This window comes from Danio rerio, chromosome 20 (genome assembly GCF_052040795.2).
Source record: "Danio rerio strain M-AB ecotype USA chromosome 20, GRCz13ab, whole genome shotgun sequence".
NCBI lineage: Eukaryota > Metazoa > Chordata > Actinopteri > Cypriniformes > Danionidae > Danio > Danio rerio.
In genome coordinates, this window is record NC_141040.1 from 58,218,483 (window position 1) to 58,232,500 (window position 14,018).

The following is a 14,018-nucleotide window of genomic DNA, read 5'->3' on the forward strand; positions in this document are numbered from 1 at the left end:
TTTATAAATGCATAATAAAACCATATATTGCTCACTACAATCCATAAGTAATCCACTAATCTACAGATAGGAGACAATTATCCTACTTCAATATATGTGACAAGGCAAGAAAAGTAATTTAAATGTAATCCAAAAAGAAGTTGGATTACATTACTATAAATGTGCAATATAACAATATATTATTGACTACGATTCATAAGTAATCCACATGGCTACAGATAGGAGAAAATTATCCTACTTCAATATATGTGACAAAGCAAGAAAAGTAATCCAAATGTAATCCAAAAAGAAGTTGGATTACATTACTATAAATGTGCAATATAACAATATATTACTGACTACAATTCATAAGTAAACCACACAGCTACAGCAAGTACAAGATAATCCTACTTCAATACATGTGACAGCACAAAAGTAATCTAAATGTAATCCATGTAATCCAAAAATAGTCAGATTACATTACCATAAATGTGTAATCTAAAAGAATGCATCACTGACTACAAGTCATAAGTAATTCACACAGCTACAGCTACAGTTCACAGAGATGGTACAATATTATCCCACTTTACGCTATTATTTGACAGCACAAAAGTAATCTAAATGTAATCCAAAAGTACTCAGATTACATTATTGTACATGCATAATATAACAATATATTGCTCACTACAATTCATAAGTAGTCCCCACAGCTACAGATAATAAACAAAGATGGTACAAGATTGTCCTATTCTTTATGTGACTACTGTATGTAATCTAAATGTAATCCAAAAGTAGTCAGATTACATTATTATGAATGTGTATTCTAAGATAATATATTACTGACTACAATTCATAAGTAATCATCAGAGCTACAGATACTTCACGATAATCCTACTTCAATATATGTGACAAGGCAACAAAATGAATCCAAATGTAATCCAAAAGTAGTCAGATTACATTACTATCAATATGTAACCCAATATAATGCCCTACATACAACAATTCACAAGTAATCCACACAGCTACAGATAGGGCAATATTATCCTGCTTCAATACATGTGACAAAGCATAAAAGTAATCTAAATGTAATCCAAAAGTAGTCTGATTACAATACTACAAATGTGTAATCTAACAGAATATATCACTGACTACAATTCATAAGTAATCCATAGCTGCAGTACACAAAGATGATACAATATTATCCCACTTTACGCCATTATATGTGACAAACCACAAAAGTAATCTAAATGTAATCCAAAAGTAGTTAGATTACATTACTATCAATGTGTAATCTAAGATAATACAATACAAACCACAATTTATAAGTAACCCACACAGCTACAGACAGTACAAAATTATCCTGCCTCAATATATGTGACAAAGCACAAAAATAATCCAAATGTAATCCAAAAGTAGTCAGATTACAATACTATGAATGTGTAATTTAGGAAAATATATTACTTATTACAATTTATAAGTAACCCACACAGCTATAGCTACAGTAGACAGAGATGGTACAATATTATCCCACTTTACGCTATTATTTGACAGCACAAAAGTAATCTAAATGTAATCCAAAAGTACTCAGATTACATTATTGTACATGCATAATATAACAATATATTGCTCACTACAATTCATAAGTAGTCCCCACAGCTACAGATAATAAACAAAGATGGTACAAGATTGTCCTATTCTTTATGTGACTACTGTATGTAATCTAAATGTAATCCAAAAGTAGTCAGATTACATTATTATGAATGTGTAATCTAAGATAATATATTACTGACTACAATTCATAAGTAATCATCAGAGCTACAGATACTTCACGATAATCCTACTTCAATATATGTGACAAGGCAACAAAATGAATCCAAATGTAATCCAAAAGTAGTCAGATTACATTACTATCAATGTGTAACCCAATATATTACCCTACAGACAACAATTCACAAGTAATCCACACAGCTACAGATAGGGCAAGATTATCCTGCTTCAATACATGTGACAAGGCACAAAAGTAATCTAAATGTAATCCAAAAGTAGTCTGATTACAAAACTACAAATGTGTAATCTAACAGAATATATTACTTATTACAATTCATAAGTAATTCACAGAGGTATAGCAGACAGAGATGGTACAATATTATCCCACTTTATGTCATTATATGTGACAATGCAACAAAAGTAATCCAAAAGTAATCCAAAAGTAGTCAATTACAATACTAAGAATGTGTAATCTAATCTAACACATTACTGAATTCACAAGGTATCCACAAAGCAACAGATAGTACAAGATTATCCTACTTCAATATGTGAAACAAGGCAACAAAAGTAATCCGATTACATTACCATAAACAATACATTACTGACTACTATTCACAAGTCATCCACACAGCTACAGATAGTACAGGAAAATCCTACTTCAATATATGTGACAAAACACAAACGTAATCTCAATTTAATCCAAAAGTAGTCAGATTACATTATCATAAACGTAATATATTACTGAATACAATTCATAGGTAACCCTTACAGCTACAGATTATGCAAGATTATCCTACCTTATTATATGTGACAAAGCACAAACAAATTAGCTGGAAAAATTACTTTTACCACATTAAAAATTTGTTTTGTAGAAAAAAAGTGACTTCATCTTAAATAAATAAATACTTTAGTTTTAGACTAAATTCTATTTTAAGGTTAAAAAAGTTAATTATCACCCTCTTCTGAAAATAAATACATGTTTATCCATTTTTAAATAATATAACGCGCATGCACTGATATATTACTGTAAAGCATCCTGGAGAAGATATTACTGTAAAAGAGAGATCTATGAGGGGTCAACTCATTTATGCTGAACGTTATACTCAAGCAAAAATAAATAAATAAATAGGATTTAGACTAATTAGCAAGCCAATGATTAGCATAAATCTTGCATAAGTCCTTCAAGTCCTGCTGGAATGTCGGCTAAGTAGATTAAGTGTGTTTATTAGTAAATTTAATTGAGGTAAAGAGTTGATTTTCTCCTTTTTATTTGTGATCATTTGCTAACAGTGTATTTTTGTGAATGTTACTCCTGATGAAACAAAATCAATAATAAGCATTTAATTTAGAATAAATAAACAACAAAATGGTCAGAAAGATGGATAGTATAATGGATTAAGTGTTTTTTAAGTGGCCAACTAAAGTCGCAAGTTCTGTCATTACAAACATAGTTCATTGATTTGGTGTTTCCCAAATCCACTGTCCAACGAACATTCGCAAACTGTGTCCCAAACTAGTATGCTTGCGACTTCACCTCTAAAGCTGTAGTTAGAAACAGAGTCCCTGGTTGTGTCATATTCCCACTCGTCTCCTCTATGCCCTATTCGTTTAGAAAAATTCTAACATTCAAAAAATATATTGTTTAAAAAAGCATTAAAGTCTTCACTCTTGTGTAATGTGCTTTCAAAGTATTTTTACAGTTCAGTTTTAGCGATTTGTATGTTTAAAATTGCGCTCCCTTCGCAGTGCACTTTGAAAACATGGTCATTTTGACAGCTCCTAAAGCTTGTGAAAACAAAAAACATAGCATACGTTAATGCTTTAGATGTGTAGTAGCTTATTTATTAAGAAATGTGTCTGTAGCCCTACTGAATATGACATAGACGTGCTGGTTAGAACATTTCTGCAGTGGTTTGCATGTGTCAAATTGTAAAAGTAGACTTTAAAAAATAAATAAATAAATAAACAATATCATTCATTCATTTTCTTGTTAATCAATAGTCACCACAGCGGAATGAACCGGCAACTTATCCAACATTTGTTTTACGCAGCGGATGCCCTTCCAGCTGCAACCCATCACTGAGAAACATTTAACAATAAACTACTTATTAATAATAATAACAATAATAATAATAACCATCAGCATCATTAATATTATTATTAGCTTTTCTCAAATGCTAAAACACATTTTACAAAGGTTTCCTCCATGTTCCCCAATGTCTAAACACAACACCCTTTTCTAAAGCTACAAAACACACCTTCTCACTTCAAAACTCAAACTTTCACACCAAAAGAGCAGCTCAAAGCATTCATAAATGTAAACACTGTACACATCGTTACACACTACAGCAAAACAATTGAAAACACAATGCTCAATTTGTGAGTATGTTCTGTTTCATAACTGCCAATGCATGTTTTCAGAAACGTTACAGTACCAGGGGCCTCATGTACGAAGACTTGCGTGGAAATCAAACTAAAACATTGCGTACGCACAAAGCTGTAAATGTGAACGCCGAATCTCACGCATATTCTTTTGTACATCTGAATGAACGTGAAACAGAGCGCAACATGCATGAGCACAAAACCCCTCCCTGCCTCCTCCCCCGTATGAATATGCTAATGACTATGCTAATGGAAAAACCCAACGAAAAAGCAACGGCAAAATCAAGCAAAAAGAGAAACTTTGAACAGAATGTGAATTGGAGGTGCTGCTTTCAGAGGTAGACCGGAGAAAAGCGGTGTTATTTGCAAGTTTGTTCTCCGGAATTAACAACAAAAGAAAAAAATAGAGTGGGAGAGTTTAGCTGATGCGGTTAACACAGTTGGGTCTGAACGTCGCACTGAGTGGATTAAAAACAGAAATAGTGTGGTTTATATCTGTAAAATGTTGCAGTACCCTTAGCAGTCTCAGTGGCGCACATTGTAAAACGCATGTGATCATGTTTTGACACATTCGAGCATAAACTCGGCTCGAATCCAGCGTCTGATGAACTCTTTCTTCTTTTTTTCCCCGCTACATATCAGATTTTGCCAACTATTTATCACGAGAAAGACCAGTAGGAATCATTAATAAGTCTGTGCATCATATTTTATTTGCACATTTATTGAATGGAAATGTGTCTGATTCACGCATGCAAATTCATCTTCAGATAGTGTCTTTATAGCAATGCGTGTGCAGTAGATCGCTCAGATTACATTGGGAAAACAGGCGACCGCTGCAAATTGTGCTTTAATGTTTAGCTGGTCAACTGTATGGTATGGAAACGTTCGAGGTTACTAAAGTAACCCTTCGTTCCCCGAGGAGGGGAACGGAAGAACTATAAGTGGATTTGATTTGTAAAATCCACGCATTGGGAGGATTCGGATCAGAAGCTGCTTGTCTGGAGAGTATTGAACGGGCCAATGAATGAAATTAATTGGCAGCGTAAGCTTGCGCAGGTGTGCAACATCTGCAATTATCTCAGCATATAAGCACACCTGAAGCCAGCAGACGCCATCCTTTTAAGCTGAAGAGACTTTCAAACAGCTAAGGGACAGTCATTATGGCGACGGAGTATAGTGCTTCCGTTCCCCTCCTCGGGGAACGAAGGGTTACTTTAGTAACCTCGAACGTTCCCCTTCGGGGGGAACTTCAGCACTATAAGTGGATTTGATTTGTAAAATCCACGCATTGGGAGCCCATTGAAAGCGCCATAATGACTGCACCTTACCAACACCCCCGATGAGGAGATAGTCAAGCAAGCGTGACGCACCCACATCATGGGGGGCGCGGTCCTCCAACGTGTCCCTGGCCCTGATTTATCCTACTTCAACAGAAGTTTTACGGATTTAGATATATTTTTTGGGAAGTCGTGAGCATCTAGATAATTCTAGGAATACGACAGTACGTTGAGAAGCGTGCAATCCCGACAGGGAGGACGCTGCGGAGGCCATCCGTTACCCAAGGGGGGATAGATGGCAGAATTTACATATGGACTAGCCCTAAAAAGGGGGAGTACGAATAGCAAAAGAGTGGTTAGCGGAGAGGGAAGACACGGGTCCGCCCAGGGGGGGGGACTTAACCGTGGCGGAATAAGCATATGGGATCGCCTAGTGGGGATCACGCATAGCAGGCACCTATACCCAAAACGCGGTCTGACCAGCGGGCAGACCTACAACGAAGTGGGCCAGCAAGTGACTCCTCCGCTGAGTCAGTGCTGGGGGCCACGGAGGAATCTGCAGGGCTCACCTGACGGGGAACTTTACTGACAGATAAAAAAGGCGCACGTACCTCCGTGTTAGGGAGAAGGGCGCAGCAAACGTGTTTCAACACCCTACCGAGTTGTCTCCTCAATCACCAAAGGGTTACCTAATACCCTTGAGGAAACCGGCTCCACTCGCAGATTGTAAAACCTTGCAAATGTGTTGGGTGTCGCCCAGCCCGCAGCTCTACAGATGTCTGTTAGAGAGGCGCCGCGTGCACGCGCCCAAGAGGATGCAACGCTCCGAGTGGAGTGTGCACGAACTCCCGGGGGACACGGCTGACCTCGACTCGAATAAGCGAGTGAAATGGCATCCACAATCCAGTGGGATAATCTTTGTTTTGATACGGCACTTCCCTGCTGCCGACCGCCATAACAGACAAAGAGCTGCTCAGATGATCTAAAATTCTGAGTACGGTCCACATAAATGCGCAGAGCGCGAACTGGACAAAGTAAAGAAAGGGCTGGGTCTGCCTCCTCCGGGGGCAGCGCTTGCAGGTTCACTACCTGATCTCTAAAGGGGGTGGTAGGAACCTTGGGCACATAACCGGGGCGGGGTCTCAGGATGACGTGAGAGGTATCCGGCCCGAATTCCAGGCACGAGTCACTGACCGAAAATGCCTCCAGGTCCCCGAACCTCTTGATGGAGGCCAACGCAACCAGCAGAGCTGTCTTCAGGGACAGAAATCTTAGAGATACTGATTCGAGTGGCTCAAAGGGATCGGATCGCAGACTCGTGAGAACGAGGGCGAGATCCCAAGAGGGCATGAGAGGGGGGCGAGATGGATTAATTCGCCTAGCACCCCTAAGGAACTGGATGACCAGGTTATGCTTTCCCACGGTGCCGCCAGCTACCGCGCTATGATAAGCGGAGATGGCGGCCACGTAAACCTTGAGAGTGGAGGGCGACAGCCTGCTGTCCAACTTCTCTTGAAGGAAAGAGAGCACAACACTAATCTGGCAATTTCGGGGGTCTTCTCTGCGAGAGACGCACCATTCAGTGAATAGACTCCACTTCAGGGCGTAGGCGCGCCTCGTGGAGGGGGCTCTAGCCTGAGTGATGGTATTAACCACCGCAGTCGGTAGGTTACCTAAGTCTTCCTCGCGTCTAGGGACCACACGTGGAGGTTCCAAAGATCGGGGCGAGGGTGCCAGATGGTGCCCTGTCCCTGAGAGAGTTCCTCGGAGAGGTGCGCTACCATGGTGATCGAGTCCAGCTCCATCCCGAGAAAAGAAATCCTCTGCACGGGGGCGAGTTTGCTCTTTTCTCGGTTGACCTGAAGCCCCAGTAGGCGGAGATGCCGAAGCACCTTGTCCCTGTGCATAATCAATTGCTCCCGCGAGTGGGCTAAAATCAGCCAGTCGTCGAGATAATTGAGTATGCGAATGCCCGCGAGCCGAAGGGGCGCTAGGGCACCCTCCGCGAGTTTGGTGAAGACCCGCGGAGACAGAGAGAGCCCGAAGGGGAGGACCCTGTACTGCCACGCTCGACCCTCGAACGCAAACCGCAGAAATTGGCGGTGGCGTGGAAGAATGGAGACATGGAAATACGCGTCCTTCAGGTCTATGGCTGCAAACCAATCTCGAGGACGAACGCATTGGAGAATGCGCCTCTGCGTGAGCATTCTGAACGGCAGCCTGTGCAGACAGCGGTTCAAAACGCGCAGATCTAGGATTGGCCGTGACCCACCGCTCTTTTTGGGTACGATGAAGTATGGGCTGTAAAACCCACTCTCCATCTCGGCTGGAGGAACCGGCTCGATTGCACCCTTCGCCAGGAGGGCAGCAATCTCCTCTCGCAAGACAGGGGCGGACAGGGGGTTGACCCTGGAGAAATACACGCCCGTAAACTTGGGGGGCCGTTTCGCGAACTGAATCGCGTAACCGAGTCTGATTGTGCGTATGAGCCACCGCGAGGGGCTGGCCCGCGCTAACCAGGCAGGCAGAGCCCTCGCTAATGGAGTCATCGCTACAATCGCTGACGTACCAGCGGTGGGGCAGCGCGGAGTGGGTGTGCTGATCCGGGAAGCACGAGGGTCCCGCGGAAGAGCTGGAGGAGAGCGATTCGCTCTGGCTCCGCACCCTGACTCCGGAGAGGGGGCTGGAGGGCTGAGGGAAGGGAGACCGTCCCCCCAGCGCTCGTGAGCCACTGGCGAAGCACGTAGAGTCTGCGAGCCGGAAGGCAGCGCGTCCCGGACTGGCAGAACTCGTGCAGTCACATCCGGGGAAGGGAAAAAGTGCTCTTTTACTGATGTTTTGGTGGCACTGAAAAGTACCGTTGTTATCGGGGCCCCGCCCTCCAGCGGGGAAAGAGCAAGTTTCCTCTTCTCCGGATGGCCTGTCTCAGGGACGCTTCGCGGTCCGTTTACCGGACTTAACGGCGCCCTGGGCAGGAGGGGCTGCCTGCTTTCGAGGTGAACGCCGCGCCCGCTTGGCCGGAGGCGCAGGCGGGGGCGGGGCAGCACTCGTTGGCGGGCGCCCTCGGCGAGGAACAGCGGAGGTGGATGGCTCGGCGGGCGGAGCGGGCTTACGGCCACGCCGATAGATGACATTGCCCATCGCATCCGACTGCTCTTTCACCGCCTTGAATTCCTGGGTGAATTCACCGACGGTGTCGCCGAACAGGCCAGCCTGGGATATGGGCGAGTCAAGAAAGCGAACTTTGTCAACGTCGCGCATATCGGCCAGGTTTAGCCAGAGGTGGCGTTCCTGAACCACAAGTGTGGACATCGTCCTCCCCAGCGCACACGCGGCGGACTTAGTAGTCCGAAGAGCATAGTCGGTCGCGGTACGCAGCTCATGTAATAAGCTTGGGTTGGACCCGCCCTCGTGCAGCTCGGCCAGCGCCTGCGCTTAGTAGCGCTGGTAGGTGGCCATCGCGTGCAAAGCAGAAGCAGCCTGGCCCGCAGCCTTATAAGCTCTGGCTCCGAGGGAGGCAGACAACCTACAGGCTTTGGACGGGAGGCGGGGCAAACCCCGCCACGTAGAGGCGCCGCGCGGACAAAGATTGACCGCGATAGCGCGCTTCACTGACGGGATCGCCTCATACCCCCTGGCAGCTCCGCCGTCAAGGGCGGTGAGGGCGGAGGCACATGCAGCACGGGCAGAGAAAGGTGCCCTCCAAGACTGCGTGAGCCTACTGTGCACTTCCGGGAAGAAGGGGACGAGAGGCTTCGAAGGCTTCGCCTTCTGGTCCTCTACGTAGCACCCATCTAGTCGGTCCGGCCGCGGAGCTGGGGGATAAACCATCTCCAACCCCACGGCCGAAGCAGCCCGGGAAAGCACGGCTAACATGTCCGCTTCAGGATCCGATTTGACAGCGCTCACCTGCCCGGAGGGGGCGAGCGGGTCCGGATCTTCGTCGGACAGTGAAAGCCCACCCTCCGATGCCGCGGAGGACATCTGATCTCCGGTGTCAGCGAGTGTGAGAGCTACCATCTGGATAGACGGATCACTCTCACCACCCGAAGCTTGGATGGAGCGCCGTGAGGAGCGAGAGGTCCGCAAGCCCGTGGGCGGCGGATTATCTCCCGCTGAAACCCTCAGATCTGCCCGAGCGCCCGCTGCTTTTTTAGAACAGGAGGCAACTGGGGTGGCTCGCTCTCTTGCGAAAGTTAGCCGCGATCTTAGCTGTGCAACGGTCATGGCATCGCAATGACGTCATGAACCGCCCGCGAGCACCGCATTAACATGCTGGACCCCCAAACATGCAATGCAGTGATCGTGTCCATCATCCGGAGCCAGGAAACCCCCGCATCCAGAAACGCACAGTCGGAGCGCCATCCTGAAAAGGACGTGCTGCACGACTGTGTTGCTCTTTTAGGAAAGTTGCAACTATACGCACCGCTCTGGAGGACCGGACCCAAAGAACCGCAGGCAAGGGAGTAACCCAGCTCGACCGTCTGCCACCGCGAAGACCCACTCTGGACCGGGAGACACACTCGTTCGCTCTGAAGTGCTGATCAGCAAGAGGAACCCTCATCGACTCACTCAGAAAGGATCTGAAGCGAAAAGGATGGCGTCTGCTGGCTTCAGGTGTGCTTATATGCTGAGATAATTGCAGATGTCGCACACCTGCGCAAGCTTACGCTGCCAATTAATTTCATTCATTGGCCCGTTCAATACTCTCCAGACAAGCGGCTTCTGATCCGAATCCTCCCAATGCGTGGATTTTACAAATCAAATCCACTTATAGTGCTGAAGTTCCCCCCGAAGGGGAACCTTATATACCTGCTAGATGAACCCGTCTCATACAGCTGCCATTGCAAGGCTCAGACACTTTTTTAGAGAGGAATTTAACACAACTGCCTCTAGGAGTCGCCAATGGAAATAAAACAGACATGAACAAAAAATGTGCGTACGCCAGCCAGAAAGCTGCCGTGGAGCTGCGCACATTCCCACGTTCAGTTCATCGTTAGTAAATCCAAACGTGAGCGATTCTGAGCGTGAAACCTGGCGTACGCAAAGTTTTTGTGCGTACACAGCGTTGATACATGCGGCCCCTAATCTTTTAAGATCTCTGCAGAGGACTAGGCATTTAGATTTGTGTGTTTCATATGAAAAGTATAAATTTATAGAAATAACGCATGTACATGTCTGTAACACAACTCAATGCAAAAACGGAATCTATTGCACACAACAACAGTACTTTTAAAAAACATGATGCAGGGTGTGAAGTTTTTTTTATTTACTTTATTCACACCCCAATCACTGTGCAGCATCACCTCAACCACATTACAGGCTATATTGTGTTTTGCCAGGCACCACGAGAAAAACACCCGCGAATGGCAAACCTGCCTTGGAAGGCCTCCACTGGGATGTCAACACAGGCCAGCTCTATTGCCCTTAGGAGGTTCTCTCTAGTGTATGGTTGTCTGTCAAAAATCTCCACGATGAGAAGAACTCCTCTATTGACCTTATTCTAAAATGCGGAAGTGCGTCTGTTTTCGCGATTGTCTTAGATCAGGGGTCTCAAACTCAATTTACCTGGGGGCCGCAGGAGGCAAAGTCTGGGTGAGGCTGGGCCGCAAAAGGGATTTCACAAAAAAAAAGTCCTCAAATGTCATTATTAACAGTTTTAATTATTTCTTCTGAACATGAAGTGTCCTGAACATTAATAGAACATTGAGTGAAGATTATGAACAGTTCTTCTGAACATGGCATCTTTTGCCTACTTGCGGCCAGAGACTTAACAGCGCTTCAAGTGGGGGAAAAAGTGGAGGAACTCAATCAAAACTTCCATTCCCTCACCTAAAAAAAGGCGTATATATGTATAAATAAAACACCCCCACCCCACTCCAGTCACATCAGTCTGTGCCAGTCTGTATCTACCTATAATATATATAAGATGCAGGCTGTAGCTAGGTAGGTGGCAGGCTGCAGATAGGTAGATAAGTGGCAGGCAGGGGCGGGAACAGCTTACCTTGGTTCTGGCCAGCGCGAGTTCCCTCCTAACACTTCCCGCCCGTCACAGCGTCTAACAAAGGGGCGGGGTGCGTGGTGACGTCACCGGCATCCCCGCCCCTTTGTTTACACGGCGGACGGGGAATGCCAGTGACCGCTGTGTACAGATAGAATCAGCGGAGCGGGGAGCGCTCTCTCTCCCCGCTCCGCTGATTCTGTCAGTGTACAGCAGTCGGCGCGGGCCACAAAATATTGCACTGAGGGCCGCAAATGGCCCGCGGGCCGCGAGTTTGAGACCCCTGTCTTAGAACTTCCGATTCAGTTGCCTATGGGAGAAATGACTAAGAATAATAAACGGCAAAAAAACGGTCAAACTACTTGCTCTACAAACAAATGTTTGCATGACTATACAGACCAAGTAGAATAATATAATAAGAAAATATCAAATTGCAACATCAAGCGGTGTAACGAGCAGTTTTTAACGTCAAAAATGAATGGAAGTGAATGAGACCAGAAGTCTCAAGCCAAAAAGATTCAAATGGCAGCGCCCGCTCATCAGCAGAGAATAACGTGAATAGGGTTCAAGAAAGGGGAGTAGGGTGGCAGAAAGATGTTTACAGTAACAAGTAGTTACTGTTGGTGATGAACCACTCTCTGATTTGGTTTCTTCTGTGGAAGTGGACTTTGTCCCAAATGATCACATGAATGTGATGGTGTTGTTGGTGGTCCAGGAGGATGTCTCTTAGCTCCTCTAGGAAAGTGAGAAGACATTGGGTGTTGTAAGACTCAAGGACAGCATGCCGGTGGACGAGCCCCTCCGAACCCATGTCAGCATAAAGAGTAATATTGACATGATCAATGACTGTTGCTCGCATCTTGTCCTTAATTATGGTGTGAAGTTGTCTTGGGGGGGACCTTCTTTCCCCCCTGGACGTTTTCCTCTCCCTTGTTGGCCTCCTCTTCTTCCTCGTTGGCCTGCTCCTCATCCTTGTTGGCCTACTCCTCTTCTTCCATGGCTACTGTAGCTCTTCTCCCTCCTCTGACTCGAACTCCTGACTCTGCCTTCATTCATTGTGTTTGTAATCTTCAGCAAACTGCACTCTGACCTTGCTTTTACACATGTGCTCACAGCATTAGACACAAGTGTCTTCAATTTTGTGGCATTGTGTGTAATGAATGATGCCAGGTGTGCTCATTGTGTTCTAATATTGCTGACTGTGGCAAGCATTTTGCATCACATGAGCTTTCATTTGAGAATATGAGCAACTTGTGTTTTAGCAAGGAAAAATGTGCTTAGATTTATGAGAACGGAGGATTGTGTTTTGTGAATTGTGTCTTCATGTGAAATGGGTTCATGATATTGGAAAACGGTGTCTAGATTTAGTAAATAAATAATAAATATTAAATATAATTTCTTAATAAACCACCTCATTATTTACTCAAGTATATGATATATATATATGATTAATTCACCTAGCTTTTGTAAGTGATTTATTTTAGGGATGCACCCAAGCGGCAACCTCCCGCTCTCCCTCAGGAAGCCAATACGGAAGTAACTAAAACTGCAATTCATCCGAAATTCCGCTAGTTCTGGCCGCTCCTGCTCCAAAACAGAGCAAATTTCAATTGAGCCCACTGTTAGAATGGCCAACTTTAGAAAAAAAGGTGTTTACAGCCTGGTACAAAAAAAGATTTGGGTTAATACAGCTAATATTACCCTTCATGACAACTGTGAGGGGGGTGAATTTTTTTATAACTCGTCCGTTTCCTTTATATTAAGTTATATTAAGTTTGCATAATTAAGGGCGTGGCCACTTGAGTGACAGCTAGGTCTCGCTGGTCATCGTCACGTCACTTCAGCTGAATCCTGCAGATTAGCCACTGAACTCGGCATATTTATCGTATTTCTGTGTTGTTTTATGTGGCTTTACACAGTCAGTTGCCTTTTGGACTTGTTTCCTACAATTATTAGATGGCATGGCATGCTGAGTGCACTTAATTGTGCTCACAAACCATTCACGTGGCCTCCGTTTCCCATGTGAGTAAAGTTATATATTTATATACCATCTCTATACATGTATTTTGATTTATTTAAGATCATTTATCATTTATATTAATATTTAGAGCTGTAATGCACTCCTGAATCTGACAGATTGATTAGCTGTAGGCTCTAGATCAGTCATCTGAAGCGTTGTCATACAGTGTTATGCTGGATTTCATCAATAGTCTTACATTAACTAACACAGACTATATCTGAAGTGTTTGGAAGTAATTTGCGTTTTCCTCCTGTTGAAAAACGTCATAAAAACAATGTTTAGTGGCTCAATGTATTACAGCAGTGTTTTTAAAAGTCTAAACACTTTATTGATATAGTGTACAACCAAGCACATGTGGTCAGAATACAAGCGAGTCGCAGGTGATGAAGTATTAAGCGTTCTCCCAAAGTAAAGTGTGTCTGAACCAGGTCTAAGCAAAATGCCAGCAGGTGTCTGTAGCTCCGCCTCACTCTCCGCCTATTTGCCCTTGTTTGGTATCCCGCCGTGGGTGTGATGACGCGCGAACAAAATGGCGACGGTTGGCCACGCCTACTTGTGGCTACTTTTGTGCTCTTTAGAAACCTATGGGTGA

General features: G+C 44.7%; 1 protein-coding gene and 1 long non-coding RNA gene across 2 annotated transcripts in view; one reads left to right on the forward strand and one right to left on the reverse strand.

Moving 5' to 3' along the window:
* Positions 1-14,018, forward strand: part of LOC147839507 (uncharacterized) — a 519,823-nt gene that overhangs the window by 388,008 nt on the left and 117,797 nt on the right. The gene's annotated exons all lie outside the window — the stretch shown is intronic.
* Positions 7,022-14,018, reverse strand: part of LOC147839512 (uncharacterized) — a 47,068-nt gene continuing 40,071 nt past the window's right edge. Inside the window, exon 2 of the mRNA XM_087298856.1 lies at positions 7,022-10,208. Within this exon, the coding sequence (XP_087154982.1) occupies positions 7,079-8,551 (1,473 nt within the window). The 5' untranslated portion in view covers positions 8,552-10,208 and the 3' untranslated portion in view covers positions 7,022-7,078. The remainder of the gene's footprint in view (positions 10,209-14,018) is intronic.